The following is a 20,159-nucleotide window of genomic DNA, read 5'->3' as shown; positions in this document are numbered from 1 at the left end:
TTGGCAGACATCCATTGTGTTTTTGGTAGAAATTCATGAAAGTGCAACAAAAGGCATTATTAAAAAACAGTAGTTAAAATGACAGAATCATTGATGCAATCAATACAGATTCTGTTTACGTATATACATTAAATCCACTCTTTTCAATTCCACTAAATTAACTCTTTTGATCATGGCCTTCAAAAATATAAGGAAAACATTTACAAACAAAGAAAATAGAAAATGAAAACATTTTAACTACTATTTAGAGGCAAGTGGCCATACTGGTGGATTTTCAACATTTTTTGTAGCTTCCCACCACACACACCCGTGCATACATTTTAGTGAACAGTCCCATTATTTTTGCATGGGAACTTCTGGCTGCTTGCAGGTTCAGGGGTTATAGGGATTATAAGAATTATACTGAGACCCCAACTGGGCTGAATTTGGAAAATATGGCAGAATCAGCAGCAGGTTGAACAGGCAGGTTGAGTTTATATTGGGTTTCTATCAAAGCAGAAAATCCCACTGTAAATACCTTAAAGACTAGTAACATGATGAACTAGGTCTTTAAGAAATGTAAGTTAACTTTGGGAATGTATCATCGTATGAGAGAGTACAATCCTAAACTTCAACAAAAATTAATTTGTCTCATCTGAAAACCAACATAAATAAACACAAAATAAGAGAAATTCCAATTTCACATGTTTTATTATGTTTGAAGAGCATTTACAATTCAATGAACCTAAAAACATAAAAATAGAATTTTTTCCAGCTTACAAAAGAAATATATTAGGCAACTTCTGATGTGCGCATTAAAGCTTGGAAATATGTACAAATATGAATATGGCCATAATATAAGTACCATCAGACTTGTTAATAGCATTATGAATCCTAAAGTAGTTTGAAAAATGTATTTATTCAACGCTTGCAGCTTGTTCCTTTGATCATATAAACACCTGATTTATATCACTGGTAGTTGTGTGGTTACAGACTTATAACCATTTTTGCTGCATTCTACACGAAAAGGACATTCTTTAAACAATTATGGATGAAATCCAGTTTGTGCAATTGATTTCAGTATTTCTGTAAAAAGTACAAAGTTAGTTTGTAACAGATACAATAAATTTGCTTGTTCAGTGAATTGCCTAAAAATAAACAAAAAATGAAATTATATTCTTACACCGCAACAGTAATAAATATACATTAAGCCCTTTGGACAGTACATTATAGGAGTGTACAATGATGTCACAAGATTGTTCATACATTTGAGTGTTCAATCATAATAATTTTTAATTAGTTTAATAGGAGACCACAGTTTCTGAATTGGTTTAGCTGCCTCCAATTCAGTGGAATCATCCTATAGTGTATGTAAGAGGCCATGAACAGTTAGCAGTGAATGTGCCTGGCAGTCATATCTGCAGAAACATATCTGCATTTTAGATTTTAATCACTTTCTTTCTCAGTTGAAATGAAGTCTTCACGTTTTACCCAGATTACTTCTGCTGCATTATTTTCCACCACGCCATTAGCTCCTGCTGCAAATTTTTGCTTTGTAGTAAATGTTATTTTTGATGGTGATTTTTCTGACATTCCATGCATGGATAGTTTTCCATTCTCACAAGAACTATCTTTTGTGAAGCTCATTGCTTTTAGCTGCTCTTGTAAATCTTTTGACAGTGTTGAACTTTTCACTGACTGGCAGTATTCGTCGTCATCACTTAGAATATCAGTTTCTTTGACATCTTCCTGTTCTTCATACTTACCAAGATCAAACTGTTCCTCCACCCAACGATCAGTATCATTGCAGGTCATTGGGGACTGTGAAGATTCATCACCTTGACTACGTCCAAACAGATCATCTGCATCAATAGTGAATCTGTTCCTGGATAGTCTCTTTTTGCCTAAGTTTCTGCAGGGTACTGAAACTTAGGGAAGGACAAAGATATGCAAAATTAGATGCTGCAACATATTGCCAGGAGCAAAATCAAAGTGATAGTCTAATTGACAAGACATTTCAACAAGAGAGATGTCAGTACAATCACAAATAAACCTAGATTTATTGCTAACGGTATTGTTGGATGACTGTTTATGACACATTTGTACAATACTGCACTGATATTTTTAAGCAGTAATGTTAGCCATTTAAATTAATTAATAACTGCATTAAAATATTATTCAGGAAAATACCACATTAAGCATGTATCCACTCATATTTCCAACAACCATTTCTAATCAATACCTTTTACAAGTGTAACTGATATTATGACTATACAATTTGTTTCCAAAGAATCCTTAAGTGTAGAAGTACATCATTCTGTCCATCGAGCCCACACTGGCCATCTGAAGAGCATCCCATCCAGATGGCCCAACATACCATCCCTGTAACCTTATATTTCCCATGGCTAATCCATCTAGCCTGCACTTCCCTGAATACTCTGGGCAATTTAGCATGGCCAATCTACCTTACCTGCACATCTTTGAATTATGGGAGGAAACTGGAGTACCTGGAAGAAACCCATGCAGACATGGGGAGAATGTGTAAATCGTCCAAGAGTGGAATTGAACCCAGGTCCCTGGCACTATGAGGCAACAGTGCTAACCACTGAGCCACCATGTCCCCATTTTCTATGAAATATTTTAAGAATGTGATGTAATTACTGAATATAGGAGAAAGGGGATATGTATTGTGCAAAAATTGAAAAGTGAGCAATACTTGTGATACACAAATAGAATATGTGCAGGGTTTTCCGAACTCTCACTGTAACTTTGGAAGATCCTCATTAACTCTGGTGAGACAATATAACCAAATGTTACAGACTTTCTCCCAGATAATGGAAGAGATTACAGAAACCATGCCAGGAAATTCTTTCTCACAACAGACATCCAAACACCATTACTTTACCTACTGTTTTGAAGAATTACTTTATCTTGCGCAATCACATATAAATAGATTAATTTCTAACACATCCCTAAGCATTAAGTAGTATTCAGAAACAAAAGCAAAGATTATGTGAAATTGATTAAAAGATTAAGAAATGTAAGCAGGATTACATCACCTGGCCCTTCAGACCTAGTTAAATCATTTAATGATTACAACTGACCTTTGACTCCAATTTCACTTTCCTGTATAACTCTATCATCTCCCCTTGATTGTCTGGAAAGATCTCTTGAAATAGTATCTATTATTTTTTAAAATATTCCCCTTCATCCAATGGATACAAATCGTTACTTGTAGATTTACAATTGTCTAACATATCACAAGATTATTTGCCATTTGACTTTTCCCTTATGGGTTCATGTTTTACTCATTCCAACTATTGATGTTATCATGCATATTCTCAACTTGTACTGTTGCTGCTGAATCAATTCACATACACCATCAATTTTTGTTTACAAGTTCCACAATTTCTGCTTTTATCTTAATAATGAGGACCTTTTACTAATATCTGGAGGAGGAATGTCACAAGCGAAACACTTGAAAATGTTGAACCAGATCAAAAATATCCTGAATTTATTTTCTGGAACTGGTTCATAGTTAAAGAACAAAGAAGCATTAGAAAGTTATTTTCATAAATACGGAATTAAACACTGGCACAAGAGAGGAACGTTTTGTAACATGTTGCAGGGTGAAAGATACTTTTGATACAGCTCTGACCCCGAGGGTTCTTACCAGCTCGATTCACTACTGGCCTTGCTCCTTTCAATGCACATAGTCGCTTTCCGCCAAAAGGCATGTATTGCTGGGACTGTGGCAAACTTTCAGTTTTTAGAAGCTGCCTTCGATGTTTATCACGTAATATGGACTGAACTGCCTTGATAATATCCCGTTTGTTCTCAGGACTACTGAAAATTTTCAGAAAGGTGTAAATCACAGGAAGACAATTATAAAATATTTTAAAAATAAAGCCCTAAACATTTAAGAAATCAGACAATAGAAACAACCAGCTACCTGCTACAGAAGTGAAAGTTTGTCTCTGGTCTTCCTTCTGACTCAGATTTTGTGTGAACAATTTCAAAGACACAATCAGTCTCTGCATCTACAGGCAAAAGCACATAAAAGTATTGCAAAACGTGACTGCAGGAGGCAAAGTTTAATATTGATAGTGTTAGCATAATTGTACCATATATAAATTACAGGGTCTCATGGTACTACAAGAATAAAAATCAATACAGCTTAAAACAGCAAGGACAATAGCATTCAATCGCCTCAAATCTGACTAAATTAGTAATAGTAAAAATTAGTAATAGTAAAAATTAGTAATAATTTCTCATCGTGATGCTATGTCTGTATAATTTTAGTAGCCAGCAGCCAACTGAATTCCTAAAATTGTTCAAGATTCTATGTCCTAAACATGGCAAACTATTTGTTCACAAAAGTAATTGATTTTCTGTCAAACTACTGGAAAAAGATAAAGTTATATACTTCAAGTAATAGTTCAGCCTCATTCAATAGGATATTCCTCACTTTCCAACATTGGAAGGGAGTGGGTATGGAAAAGTCATTCCAACTTATCCAACTGAGGTGAAATTCCACATGCTGTAAACTTGAATACAGCTTCCCTAAAAGAAACAGCATGATAATGAAAGCACTTGGCATCTCTGTTGAGCCCTCGTTGTGGTGCATCTCACAAAACGGAAATAGTGCGTATTAACAGTGCTAAGTGACATAGTAAAGAGTACAGGCCAAAGATACTGGACCTGATTTTCTGATGGCCAGACATTTATTATACCAGAATGACCCCCTTTACCCAATCCTGAGCCCCCTCTTATCCTGATCTGCCTTTTCCACTCCCACCCCTCACCACCACTGGTTAGGACACAATCTCTCCTACCCCCACCCCCACTCTCAGTCTCCATTCTGCAGCCAATCTGCCCCTGCCACACCCCCAGCTGGGAGCTGGGATCCTTTCCCCCATCATTGGATTCAGCTCATCCTGAAACTCCCAACCTCTCCTGTGACCCAATATTTCTCACCTACCTAAACCTACCTTATTTGGCCCACTTGCCAACTTTCCATAAGAAATAAGAACAGGAGTGGGTCATCTGGCCTGTCAACCTGTTCCACCACTCAATAGGATCATGGCTGATCTGACATTCTTCATGCCCTTTCCCCATAACCCTTGATTCCCCTACTGATCAAGGATTTATCTATCTCGACTTGAATTATACACAAGGACTCTGTCCACACAGCTGTCTGCAGCAAGGAGTTACAAAGACTCTCAACCCTCATCTCAGTCATAAATTAATGCCCATTTGTTCTGAGGCTATGTCCTCTGGTGTCAGACTCTCCCATGAGGGGAAACATCCTTTCAGAATTTATCTTGACAAGCCCCTTAAGAATCCTAAACGTTTCAATGAGATTACACCCTAATTCTTTTAAACTCCAGTGAGTAGAGTCCCAACCTGATTAATCTTTATTCATAAGACAATCCCTCCATACCAGGGATCATCCTCATGAACCTTCTCTGAACTGCCTCCAATGAAATAGTATCTTCCTTGAGGTAACGGGACAAAAACTGTTCACAATACTCCAGATATGGTCTTAGCAGCACCTTGTACAGTTGTAGTAAGACTTGCTTTCTCTTGTGCTCCAATATCCTTGAAATATCGGTCATCATTCCATTAGCCTTCCTGGTTACCTGCTGCACCTGTGCTTAGCTTTCTTTGCTTCATGCACAAGTACCCTTATGTTCCTTTATGTTGCAGTTTTCTCCAGTTTCTCTCCATATAAATAATATTCTGTTCCTTTGTTCTCCTTTCCAAAATGAACAATTTTGCACTTTTCCACATTATACTCCATTTGTCAACTTTCTGCCCACTTACTTAACCTAGCAATGTTTCCGTAAACTGTTTGTATCCCTCTCACAATCTGCTTTTCTACCTATTTTACTGTTGTCTGCATATCTGGTAACAGTACATTCACTTATTTCCTCCAAGTCATTTTATATATTGTAAACAGCTGCAGTCCCAGCATTGTTCTCTGAAGAACCCCATGGTGAAAACTCACCAATCTGAGAAAGAACCCCTGAATGCCTTTCGCTGTTTTCTCCCTCAGAGCCAATTCTCTACCCATGCCAATATACTACACCCAACACTGTGTGCTCTTATCTTATAATTGAAACTTTTGACAGGTGCCTCATCAAACATCTTCTGGAAGTCCAAATACAACTTTGTCCACTCTAGTTGAGACCTCCTTAAAAACCTCTAATAAATCACAGACACAATTTCCCTTTCATGAAGCCATGCTGACTCTGCTTAATGAATTTATTATTTTCCAAATGTTCTGGTATTACTTCCTTAATAATTGATTCCAATACTTTTCCAACAATAGATGATAGGATAACTAGCCTATAATTACCCACTTCTTGCCTCCCTCCCTTTTTGAATAGAGAAGTCACATCAGCAGTTTTCCAGTCTTATGCTGCTTCTCCAGAATCCAATGATTTTTGGAAAATTACAACCAACGTATCTACTATGTCTGTAGGTACCTCTTGTAGAATCCTAGGATGCAAACCATCAGGGCAAGGGGGACTTAGGTGCCTTTAACCTCATTAGCTTGCCTAACACTACTTCTTTTGTGATAGTGATGGTACTTGATTTCCTCCCTGCATGTTTTCTTATCAAGTTTGACAAGACCATTCCAAAAGTTGAAGAGAATGCCATGAAGGCATTGCGTCATCTGTAAAAAAAGTGAAACAAATGAAGGGGCCACAGGAAAACTGAACATTGCCCATGAAGAACAAGTTCATAAGACATGTGTATTTCACTGTCAGAGTAGGTTTCTATGGATTGTCACACCTCAAAAGCCAATTATATTGGGTGCATGAGTTTTTTTCAGGAAGCATAGGGACATAAGTTTCCAAATCCATAGAAACAGTCTGGCCAAGCCCATGTTGAATTTGAAAGAGTTAAGCAAAATAATTTTGACAGGTGAATACACACATGGGTGTTGAAAGCACGTATGAAGTTCTCAGAGTGATCATTCTCTTGGGAGAATTTAAAAACTCATTATCTTTTCTCATAAGAACCCATGTTGAAAACTAAAGAACTGATCCATTAAACTAAACACTTCTTCTATCACCCTTCTAAACTCCTTAAGGATAAATGATAGGAGAGTTAAAGAAAGGGTAAAGCATGGATAGTCAGGATAGCCCTAAGAATGCTTCTTCAGATTAGACATTACTGGGTGGAGGTGAAAACTGAAAACTATATTAAAATAAGGCACCTTCATTCAGAATAATGGAAGTTGCAAGAGAAGCTCGAGAGACTTATTGCAACTCATAAGAGATAGTCCAAAAAGGGAACCTGAAAGGAAAATGCCGCAGATCAAATTGTAGTTTAACTAGGGAACTATAGGTGAAAACTCCAGACTTTAGTTGAGGTAAATGGGTTAGATGTGAGATATGAAAGGATCATAGAATCATACAGCACAGAAGGGGCCCTTCAGCGCATCGATTTTTCATTGACAAAAAATTACTCTAAATCTGTGCTAGTCCCACTTTCCAGCACTTAACCATAGTCATGAATGTTCTGACATTCCAAGTGCTCGCCCAAGTAATTTTTAAAGGGTTGTGAGGTTTCCCATGTCATCTACTTTTTCAGGCAGTGCATTCCAGACCCCCAACACCCTCTGGGTGAAAAATGTTTTCCTAAAATCACCTCTCAATCTCCCGCCTTTCACCTTCTATGTTGGTGTTGGTAAAACGCTGGTGCAGGTAAAATGCTATGGGAAAAGCAGTGCATGGTCGCTTTAAAAGATGATGTGCTTTTTCTATGCTTAGAGATTTAAACAAAATGTCTATGGGCAGCCGCCTGTGGATTTGCAGGTGCACAGAAAGCATTCAAATTGAAACATTTGTATCAAAAAGCTATACAGCTAGCATACTAAGCAGCAGTTTTATTTTGATATCAAGACAAGTCTTGAATTCAGCCAATCAATTTGAACCAGGCACTTAGAGACTAAAAACCAATTAAATTTAAATCTGATGATTTTGACAACATAGGACCAATCCTATTGTAAGAAATTGATATGTCATCAAGCTTAAAAGAGGAGGGCATTTGGAAAATCGGGGGAGAGCCAACTACCATCTGCCAAGAAAACAGTTGTCACCTCGAAAAGAAACAATCACTGGCTCTCACAGAATTCTCTAAGCCTTAGAATAAGCTCCACCTTAATTAAAAGGTACCTATGGCACAAGTAGTTAACGTTCCTGACAAAAGAATTCGATGGAGAAGGCGTTCCTGACAGAAGACTTCATCGGAGAAGGCATAGAACATTCTGGAAGACACAACCTGGCTGTAATTTCGAGAGACTAAATTCTAACTTTTATATTTTATTTTATATAAGCGGTACTTGTATTTATTGAAACAGCATACCATTATAATTTTGTTTTATTCGGGAATAGTTAGTAGTTAGAAGGGATTTATTTGGTTTATTAATAGTTTAATTAATTTGTTCACTGTTAGGTTAGATAAATAGTTATTTGTTGATTATAAAGAGTGTGTCAGGGGTTTATTTTTATTTAACTGCTCCTTTATAACATACTGGGGCTCTTTTAACAGATTATAGGACGAGGCGTGCTTTTCTGGGTGTTTCGGTTTTAGTTATCGGGGGGGTGGTCAACCTCTGCTTTATACAATATTCCCCTTGGTATTGACCCTTCAACTAAGGGGAGCAGCTGCTTTCTACCCATCCTTTCCATGTCCCTCAAACTTGTACACCTCAGTCAGGACCCTTTTCAAGAACAAAAACAAAGTTGCTGGAAAAGCTCAGCAGGTCTGGCAGTATCTGTGAAGGAAAAAACAGAATTAACGTTTCGGGTCCGGTGACCCTTCCTCAGACCCTTCCTTTTCAGCCTTCTCTGTTCTAAAGAAAGCAACCCAAGCTTATTCAGGCTCTCTTCAGAGCTAAAACGGCCCATCCCAGGCAACATAAATCTTCTCTGCACCCCTTCTAGTGCAAAACGTATCCTGCCTCTAATGTGGTGACCAGAACAGCACACAGCTCAGGCCACAGCTAAAGTACTAAGTCCTGTACAATCAAAACATAACCGCCCACTCTTAAAATCTATGTCACGACTGTTAAAGGCAAGTATCCCACATACATTCATAACTACCCTATTAACTTGTCCTACAACATTCAGGGAGTTGTGGACAAGCACCCCAAGACCCCTCTGTTCTTTTGAGCTTCCTAGTGCCCAACCATTCATTGAGTACTGCCTTGTCTTGTTACTTCTTCCAAAGTGCATCACCTCACTTACCAGGGTTAAATTCCATCCATTACTGATCTGCTCATCTGACCAACTATCTATATCCTCCAAACTAAGATCTTCTTCCTCACTATCAATCACCCAGCCAAACTTCATGTCATCTACAAACTTACTTACAATCCCACCCCTGCATTCTCAACTATTCTGTCAATATTTATCAGGGAGCTAATAAGAGCACTGATGCCTGTCCCATGCCATGGGACTCCAGCTTCCAGTCACATGAACACTCTCTGTATCCTACCACCTTGCCAACTTTGGATACAATTTATCAAGTTACCCTGGATCCCATGTGTCTTTGTATTTTCTTTTATCAGTCACTCATATGGGACCTTGTCAAAGGCTTTGTTGAAATCCAAATAAAGTACATCATCTACCCTACCCTCTTCTACACACTTGATCACCTCCTTGAAAAAAATCAATCAAGGTTTTTATCTAAAGGAAGATAATTTAACTTGCTTCAAATGATGTGGATAAACCTGTAATTATAATAAGGGATACACAACTACTGCTCAAGAAGGACTTAGTTTTCTCTCCAGCGAGTACAACGGAAGACCAAGTGGTACTAAATGGGATAAGTGCAGAGTATATCTTGGTTTAACTGCACAAAGTGTCCTCGGCCCACTCATCTTTAACTTCTTCATTGATGACCTTCCCTCCATCGTTAGGTCAGAAGTGGGAATTTTTGCCGATGATTGCATAATGTTCAGCACCATTCATAACTCTTCAGAAACTGAAGGAGTCCATGTCTAAATGCAGGAAAATCTGAACAATATCCAGGTTTAGGCTGATAAAGTAGCAAGTGACATTTGTGCCACTTAAGTGACATGCAATGGTTATCTCCAACAAGACAGAATCTATCCATCTCTTCTTAACACTCTTTAGCATTTCCATCACTGAATAAACCACTATCAACATCCTGGGGATTACCATTGAACAGAAAATGAACTAGGTTGGTCATATAAATATAGTGGCTACAACAGCAGATCAGAGGCTAGGAATCCTGCAGAGAGTAACTCAAGTCTTACAGACCCAAACTTGTCTAGATAAGTGTTATTTCAACAATACTCGCTTGATACCAGCCAGAACAAAGCAGCCCACTTGATTGGCAGCACATCCACAAACATTCACTGTCCCCATACCAATATTCAGTAGCAGCAATGTTTGCCATCTACAAGATGTGTTGTAAAAATGTCTCTTAGGCAGCTCCCTGCAAACACATGATCACTACAATCTAGAATGAAAGGGCAGCAGATGTATGGAAACACCACCACCATCACCTGCAATGTTCTTTCCAAGCCAATCACCAACCTGACTTAGTGAAGGAATGGCAATATATTTCTGTTGCTGGATCTAAATCCTGGAACTTCCTCCCAATAGTATTGTGGGGTTTCCTAAATCAAATAAACTACAGCAATTCAAAGCGTCAACTCATCATCACTTTCTCAAGGCCACATGTACTTATTTATTTATTGTCAAGTTTGTTTTGTTACAAAATACAATGAAAAGTGTTGTACAGTGTCGCCACTCTCCAGCACCATTGTAAAAAACAGAAAAATAAATTAAAACACGGAACTCAAAGGCAGTAACATAAATAAATAGAGTTCAACTTTGCAGTCCTTGTTCAGTGATCTGTCATGGGCCATGAGACTGGTGGCCAGCCGCAAGTTGCCTTCGCTGCGCAGCCACCACTGGACCAACAGTTGCCACTCTTTGGCACCTTCTCACCTCCATCAATGCCCCTACTACTACAATTCCTCACTGCATCTCGCCACTGCAGCTGCTACTGATGCCGCCACTCAGCCAGTGGTTTGAGTCCACTTCAGGCCTACCTAGCTGATGCAGCTGCTGCAGATGCCACAAGGTCTCGTACTGGGCCCAAACTTACCTCTACCTTCATGAATCTGTGCTGGATGCAGATGCCACCTTCATTATCAGTCTCCCGTGTCAAAAACCTTGCTGAAGTCCAAGTTGCCCTTGTCTACACACCCAGTCATCTCTTTGAAAAAGTCAATCAAATTGGTCAGATCTTCTACACACTGGCTTAAAAGGACAGCTCTTCTGGATGCATTTTAAAAATTCTGCTGTCTTTGAACCTTGCACATGTTTCCAGCTAATGTTGGGGAAGGTGAGCATCATTACCTTAAGGATTATAAAGAAAGGACAGGAAAGTGGTTTTGAAGAATGGTGGATCAGCCAGGATCAGGCATAAGGGACTGATCGGCCTACTGCTGTTCATATTTCTGATGGTCTCATTACATTATGTTGCTATTTATGCTGCTATAGGGCACTGTGGTAGTTTTGTGCCCTAGCCCTGGCACTTTCTTCTTCATTCAGGATGGGCAATAAATACTGGTCCAGCCAGGTGCTACATTAATTTATATTAACAAGCGAAATGCAGGAAAGTGACTTCTCATCTAGATCAGTGATAGTAGTTGTTAAGAAGTAACTTGTGAACGGATTTGACTGGATTGGAGATTACAGCTTTGTTGATAATCATTGGAAGCCCAAGGAAAGTAAAAGAGACAGAACAGTTACAAGAACAATTACCAGGTATTTTCCAATCATGTGGACACCATAGAAATGACTAAACAAAATCTATCACCAGAAGTCAAAGTAATACCACAGGCAGATGTTAGATAGCTGAAATGTTCCTCAACAATTAGGATTATTTCAAACTAAGTACTTGGCAGGTCTGCAGTAATTAAGGGTCAGAAAGCAGATCCCAAATTAAATAAGTTTACACTGGCAGCTTACACTGAAGTTGTGGCTGAAAGAATTCTGGTGTGTTATTCGTTTAAGAACGGAATTCTGGTGAGGAAGTGGAGACACTTCCAGAGACCTGTGAATGAGAAATTTATGGCTTTTAATCAGACAGTGGTATCACCCAGATATTGTCAGGAGATGCTGTGAGCATCACACGAAAAAAACCTATGGCAGGACATACAGAAATATGGAAAAGTTGCGCAAGCTTTTCACATTTGTGACAACTCTGGGAATAGTGGAGCTTAATATCCAGCACTACTCCAGTAAATTGTGCCATAGCGTAAACCATCTGGAGCAAAAGAAATCTAAAATGTAAAAGGTAGTCTCAAGGAATTTAATTTTCTGAAGTCACCACTTTCTATAGTGAGTTTACTCGCTTTGATGTGCGCATCCAAGTTCACGTTGCATTTATTCATCTGAGAAGCCTAGGTTGTGCAACACACTCTTCAAAATATCTTCAGTGCAGAGAAAAGGTGAATTATGTGAGCTTGCATAGATTCCGTTTTTCCTTCCTAGGTAAAGACATTCTTGTTGAAAACTGGTAAAACAAAATAACTACCTAATCAGAACACTCAACTTTAAAAGCAAAGCCTAACTGATATTAAAACATTGGTCTGCCCCACAATGGTCTAGTACATTTCTGATACAGTTTAGCAGTTTATGGGAAGTCCATTTCATACGTATTTATGCAAAATATTATTTCCTTACCTGTGGTTGTAACTGATCGAATCTGCAATGCTTGAGTTGGAATCATATGACGAAACCTGAATGGATCTCGATCATCCGAGACTGATACTCTCTGAGAAATGTTTCCCTATTTTGCAGGGTAAAAGATGGCATTTTATGTTGCAGCTTTATTAGAAACAAAACATTTTAGAAAAGCAAATGTGGTTAAATTGATTTGTTTAGTAACTGCCCCAAATTATGATTTATATAATAGATGCTAAAATAAAATAGTGACTAGCCAAAATTGAGCAATTTAGTAGAAACACAGGCTTGCATGAAAAGGTTCTCATAATTATAATAATGTGTTTTCAATAGTCTTTCCTGCTTTGTTTTCAAGAAGAATAACTGTAGAATTTCTCAGTTTACACATTAAAGAATATCAGTTTTACAATCTTTCCTAAGCTTCAGGTCATAATTTTTAGTACTTTTAGTAGTTAAATATCACTGAGCATGTTTTGCTGCAGTGATGCCGCATATCATACATCAATGTAAAACCTGGCTTTGAATCTGGCTCTGGTCTTCTTCCGAATGTTAATCAATACCGTCTTTTTCTAATTGTGTAATAATCAAAAGGAAAATATTTCAGAAGTATTCTGTCCCAAATCATATTAGAATCAAAAACTGGATTTAAAAGCTTCCTCTTACCATTTGTGAAACAGACAGACTGCTCAAAACATCATTTTGGGTTTGCTTGACATAAAACACCATGGTGTTTTGTGAATTAGCCCTAGATCTAATTGTGACTGATTACAATTCAGTATTTTCACCACTCATACTTCAGCAAAACACTGAAACATCATCTCACCGCTTACTAAAGTAATTTCATATTCATTGGTCACAACCAAATAAAAATTCTTTTATTTGAACCATTTCATTTCTTTGAACCTTTAGCAATTCCATAAATTTACTGCAAAATTAAATAGCTCAAACGTGTATTGTTGTTTTAGGATAGAAAGCTTACCAGTTTCCTTTTCTGCTTGAAACCATCTTTATACACAAGAACAACTGCAGTTTTGAACACTGGAAAAGTAAAGTAAAATGAAAAAAATCATTTAGCGCTCCAATACCATGTGTACTGAAGTTCTTGCAACAATGCAAAGTGGTTTTATACATATACTATATTAAAATTGGTGGACCAATGCAGCAAATTACATAGGATATTAGATTCGTAAAGATTCCTTTCAAATGGTTGTTTCACAATAGTCTGAGTTTCCTACAGTTCAGTATAAATATACCAATTTATATTAAGTTGCACTTCTGAAACCTAAACATAATAAACCTCAAAACTGGAACATACCAAATGCTGCTAACTCAGGATCTTTCTTACACTTCCCAAAGGATGTGGGAGGATTGAGCCAAGTAACTGTAGAATGGAGAAGAAGGTCTCCCATTGAAAGATCCACAACCTATAAATGAAGATGACATTTTATACATATATATAATTATGGATACAAAATACATTTCAGGTCTTCCCTCACACAGATCATATAGACGACTATGATTCTGGAAAATTTTGTACCCTCATTAATTTTCCATAACCCCAATTAGAAACTGCACTTAATTCCAGATTAAAAAGTAGGACAATTAAATCTACGACTACTGTCACAGATGCCTTAAATTTACCTTTTGACAGACCCATTATGAGATAATGTTAAATTGGCTGATAGTTTTTGTTAAAAGCATTCAGCAATTTTGCATTTCCTTTGGAAATGTTTACAAAGACCCAGAATTTGCAAAAATAATTGCCAGTATCTGTTACTGAAGCCAACACCACATACTGAAGAATTGATACCTGTGAATTGCAAATTACCATAACATGCAAATTATTATTGCCACTTGCAACTCCACTATTAGCTTCTTATAAAATAGCTTCTAATGCCTAACCTCTGCATGATTTCCATGAAGTTGGTGTATTGCACATTAACTATACATTAAGCATGCCATTGAAACGCCTATTATAATAACAACATGATCCCTGATAACAATTGTCAATCAATCTCTTATGTACATAGGGTGGAACAGGAGTGCTAGTCCTTAGTTAGTGATCTGTTGTTTAAAGATTTTAAAATGTGAAACTTAAATTTTTGCAAATGTCTTACTTTTCCTTTCTGACTTTTAACCTCCCTTAAAGCAACCTTTCTTTAACACTATTTCTTTCCTATCAAACTAACGGTGCAAGCCTTCAAGGAAATACTGGACCACAGTCATCACTACGCTTACCCACCAGCTTGATCTATTTTCTCTGCAAAGTGCCTTGGGGATGTTTTATAAATAAAGGTTTTACGCAAGTGCAAATTGATGCTCCATTGGGATATTTTTAATCAACCTGTTTGGATGTGTTGTGACACATCACTGGAACAGGTGGGTCTTGAACCTGGGCCTTTTAGCCCAAAGGCAGAGACACCACCACTGCGCCACAAAAGCCCTTAACATTAGGCTCCAGCAAGATTTGAACTCGGATTGATGGATTCAGAGGTCAGATTGTTCACCATTATACCATGGAATCCAAAACTTTGATGCTTCCTGGGTGAAGAGGATGAGTGAAACCAGCTAAAAGCAATGAACCTAAAGTAGGGGTCTTGGAGACTATGGTTGTAATAAAAGTTTAACCTGTCATTACCAGACCAGCTCTTTTTTTTAAGAAGATGTCATTTGTTGACTCCAAATTTAATTTCAAAACTTTTAGAAATAACAAACATTCCACTGTAATCAATTAGAAGTGCAGCATTGCTTTTCCATCAACTTTTGATCATTTAGACTCAGTTCAATTCACCAATAGTGGTGTAGGTGAAGGACAGTAACAAGTTTTCATTTTCTAATTACAAATTTGTTGATATTAACGTTTTCTATTATTAGTCGGATAATGCATTTTTTTTTTATTTTGTCCAGTTTCTAAAGTAGTCCAGTAACACCATCAAACGGCACCCCTGCTTCAGCTTGTTTGCTGCTGAAATCTTCAGCATGCTTTCATTATCACTAGATTTAACTATTTCAAGGAAAACTTGATCATACAAAATTTTATTGTCCATGTTTTTAGTTGCCTCCACTCCCATTCATCACCCACCCTGTAGTCATTGACATACACAGCTTCCTTATCAGTAACATCCCAATTTTAAAACTTTAACCCGTTTTCATGTTTTTCCAAGATCTTACCCTTTCCAATCTCTGCAATCTCTCCAAACCACAACCATCCAATGACCTGTGTTCATCTTATTCTTATCACTTGAGCAGTACCAAGTTTATGTGCTCCAGTATCAGGTAAAGACTATCCCTTCAGCTGCCTAGACCATAAGATCTGGAATTTGCTCTGTGAACCTTTCCAATTCTCTTACCTTTTTCAGGACAGGACTGAAAACCTACCACTTTGACAAAACATTTGGCCTTACGCACTCAGTATAGTTCATTGTCAAATTCTGTTTATGAAGTGCCTTGTGATGTTTTACCATATAAAAGGCAATATAAAAATACTGATTGTTGTTGTTGATAATGTGCAGGTTTAATACATTGCTTGACATAAGGAGCATATGATTGCACCCTCCTCTAATGGTATGTAAATTATCCTGTCTACTCCAACTTGCATGATTTCAGTGTCAGTAAATGTAATACCTCATTACAAATAATAATAAGGCTAGAGGACTTTCAGAAGATCATTTTGCAGTGGCCCAAATATCTTTTCTGCCACCAACTCTGTCAGGAAAGCTTTATGGTTCCTGGAATATTCATCATAGAATCCCCACGGCTCTTTGGCCCAACAAGTCCACACAGACTCTTGGAGCATCCCACCCAGACGCATCCCCCTATAACCCACCTAATGTACAGATCCTGAACACTACAGGGAATTTAACATGGCCAATCCAACTAGCCTGCACATCTTTGGACTGTGGGAAGAAACTGGAGCATCTGGAGGAAACTAATGCAGACACAGGCAGAATGTGCAAACTCCACACAGACAGTCGCCCGAGGCTGGAATCGAGCCCAGGTCTCTGGTGCTGTGAAGTAGCAGTGCTAACCACTGAGCCACCATGAATATATTAAGATCAGTTCACTGGTCCACTTCACTGTCAATTTCAAGCTAATCAGATGAACATCTCAGGAATTTCTAACAACTGGAATCAAATTTTAAAACATGCCAAATTAAACCATCCATTTGATTATAATAAATGTTATAGAATGCATATGGTTCATTGTCAAATTCTATTTATAATGTCATTGTGAAGTGCCTTGTGATGTTTTACTATATAAAATGCAATATGAAAATACTGGTGGTTGTTGATATTGTTTACTTTTCCACTTAATGAATTTATATTTTAAAAAATCTGCCTACTGCACACATCCACAGCTGCTTAACAGGATCTGTAGCTTCAAGGAGGGACTTAAGTTTTGGTTCATTAATTTTGGTAAATTTCAAAAGAAAGGTTACACAGAAAGATTGGGCATTCATTAAGGCATTATTGAGACACACTCCTTCTTCAAAAGCAGGCCCCCTTTACACAAGAAATAAGGTGAATAAAGAATTTAAAACAGCGAAGGAAACACTTTTCATGAAACATTAATATTTTATGTGGCAGTACAGAGACATCTACTGTGGAGAAATTCACAGTTGGTAGCTTCTTCTATCATTCCAATTGAATAAAGAGGGGAAATGGACAATCTAATTTGGATCATTTGGGCCATGAGCAAGTAACACAATAACAGAGAACCTGTACATGAATTCCAGGAAGTCAAACTGAATACTTTTCTTACCTCTTTCTTCTCTCCAGTTTGCTCAGATATAAGCTGGTCAAACACAGCACCATATTCTTCATGTAGTTTCTGCATTTCATTTATGTGGCTTGCTACTTTATTCATGGCTTTCATTGCCACTGGAAGTTTAAAGAAAAGGATTTCTAGTTTCTTTTGTCATTCAATTTATGCACTTATCATTTAGAAATTTACAGCACAAAAAGCATTTCTTTTATTTTCAAACTTGTTATAAATCTTTTTGGCTGACAATAATTGACTTCGATTAACCGGAGACTTCCCCTTTGGCTGAGTGGTAAGATACACATTGGGTGGTGGTACACAGGCCATGGAGACCACAAATTCCATTCCCGACCTCCACAGCGGCAGTCCATTCCGATTGGATTAGGGTAGAATATTACATTACTCTCATTATTGTTTCTCACCCAAACCTGAGATAATTAAAAAATCTCATTTCTGATCATTACTGGAACCAAAATAACTCCAGGTGAAGATGCTCACATAGCTTACCCCTCTTTATTGAATAGCCACCTGAACCAAGCCTGGTTTTTTTTTGCTTGCATCCTAATTTTTGAAAAGCAAGCAAGGGTTTGTCACTCTAGATTTTTCCTCATTACGCACTCACCCCATTTTCTGGCTGTAGTTCTGATGGACAGTGAAAATACCAGCCTTCAGCAGGTGTGCTTTGAAGAAACAGGCAGCTACGTATTCCGTTTCCCATTAATGCAGAACATTATGAGGACAGATTAGTGGAAATGGGTGGACAAGTAGCAGATGAAATTTAATGTAGAACTAAATATGAAGTGATTCATTTTCATGGGAAGAATGCAGAGACAAAAAGTATACAATTCTAAAGTGGGTGTATGATCAGAGAGATCTGCATGTATGTGTGTACAGATAATTGAATGTGACAGGTCATGTCGAGAGAAAAATGAATAAGACATACAGGATTCTGGACTTTATCAATAGGGGTATGAATCAAAAGCAATGTAGTTATATTATATTTACATAAAACAGTTCTAGGCACCACATTTTGGAAGGGATATAAAACCCATTGTTGAGGATGCGGAAAAGATTTATGAAACGGTTCCAGAAACGAGGAACTTTTGTTTCACAAATAAATTGGAGAGGTTGCCAGATGAGATTTGATGATGATATTCAAAGTATTGCAAAGTCTGGACAGAGTGAAAGGATTAAGAACCAGGGCACAGATTTAAAAAATTGGTAAAAGGAGTAATGGTGAACAGAAGGAAAAAATACATTATACCACAGTGAATGATTATGATTTGGAATATGCTACCTGAGACTGTGGTGGAGACAGGTTCAATTAAAGCTTTCAACAGGGAATTTGGATTATTATCTGAAAAGGAAGAACGTGCAGGGTGGTGGTGAAGATGGGGAATGTCGCGAGGAGGACTGCTGTACAGACAGCCAGCATAAATATGATGGGCTACTCTGGATCTTATGCCCATTGCTACCACACTGTTGATGACGTAATCTGCATGTGGGGCAACCATAGTAGCTAGCTGCTGCAACACAGGTTAAAGTGAATTTAAAAATCCAGACAGGTAATTCATAGTGTTTCAGTGAGTTTATTTCAGGAAATTTTGGTGATTTTCTTTAACTTTTTGTTCATTCCTATTGCTTTACTATTTGTGCCATTTATTGTGGAGTTTCCATTTATTTCCTCTTTCCTGAAGCAGTCTTACTTCCCTTTATCCTGGGAGCATCTGATGAAAAAATGGTTTACACAGTCATCATGTGCTTGCACCAAATCTATGAACTATCTCTATCACAGGAACTTCACTGCTACTGGTAGATAACTATCCTGGACATTTGTGCTATCCAGTCTGCCATTGGGCATATCCCTAAAATTAACTAATCAACTGTGCACCAATTTAAAGCAAGTCATATATGTAGTGTTGCCTGAATAAGCCACTTTATTCAGTTCCCCAAGAATAATGATTGGCAAGGTGACAAGGTTGTGCAATTTTTCCAGAGTGATAAGATCCCCAAAGTCAAAAGATTCACAGCTCAAACCAAATGGCCCTTCACCAACATTACCACATAAATAAATAAGGATGGAATAAATTTTTTGAATAGCCAACTCATTTACGACATATGGGTCTGCATTGTACAATGGAATACTTGCTTCCCTAGCAACTTTCTTGAGGTATTCAGAGTAAGATATTCCAATATGACTGAATTCTAAAACAGACATATTTGCAAAACTCCCGGGAGATCAGCATTTAGTCCCTAGCCGTAGCCAATGGCAGCTTTCAGGGAGTCAAGCTGAGCACTTGCACAGCAAAATCCATTAGATGCTTATGTCAGCAAAATTAACCCATCAAAATGGAAGTTGTCCCCCAACTACTGGTCATAAGTAAGTTGGCTATTTAAAGATTTTATTCCCTCTCTATTTATTTAGGTGGTACCATTGTTGAAGGGCCATGTCCTACCGAGAAAAATAGATGGTTATGGTTGTTAGAGAGCTGGAGAGTTCCAGGCATCATTGCAGGAGTGCCTCAGGGAAATATCTTCAGCCCAAATATCTTCATCTGCTCCATCAATAATCATGAGGTTCAGTTTGAAGTGTTCAAACTTTCCAAAGTATTCACCTCCATTCACAACTTCTGTAATAATGAAGCAGCACAAGTCACCCTACAGCAAAATTTGGTT

General features: G+C 37.8%; 1 protein-coding gene across 10 annotated transcripts in view; it reads right to left on the bottom strand.

Annotated features, from left to right (window-relative positions):
- Window positions 1-667: 667 nt before the first annotated feature.
- The window catches only part of tiam1b (TIAM Rac1 associated GEF 1b), a 253,760-nt gene continuing 234,268 nt past the window's right edge, over window positions 668-20,159 (bottom strand). For 6 of the 10 annotated variants that reach the window (XM_048602864.1, XM_048602865.1, XM_048602867.1 and 3 more), the window contains 7 exons: window positions 17,484-17,602; window positions 14,038-14,146; window positions 13,702-13,760; window positions 12,723-12,828; window positions 3,932-4,019; window positions 3,653-3,825; window positions 683-1,907 (listed from right to left, as the gene is read on the bottom strand). In XM_048602864.1, the coding sequence (XP_048458821.1) occupies window positions 1,426-1,907; window positions 3,653-3,825; window positions 3,932-4,019; window positions 12,723-12,828; window positions 13,702-13,760; window positions 14,038-14,146; window positions 17,484-17,602 (1,136 nt within the window). In that variant the 3' untranslated portion in view covers window positions 683-1,425. Of the gene's footprint in view, window positions 1,908-3,652; window positions 3,826-3,931; window positions 4,020-12,722; window positions 12,829-13,701; window positions 13,761-14,037; window positions 14,147-17,483; window positions 17,603-20,159 lie in introns of all 10 variants that reach the window. The other 4 variants (XM_048602862.1, XM_048602859.1, XM_048602863.1 and 1 more) reach the window with 4 other exon arrangements.

The sequence above is a fragment of the Rhincodon typus genome, chromosome 11, assembly GCF_021869965.1.
Source record: "Rhincodon typus isolate 14 chromosome 11, sRhiTyp1.1, whole genome shotgun sequence".
Taxonomy (NCBI): Eukaryota; Metazoa; Chordata; class Chondrichthyes; order Orectolobiformes; family Rhincodontidae; genus Rhincodon; species Rhincodon typus.
This window is presented reverse-complemented; position numbering and strand designations above follow the sequence as displayed.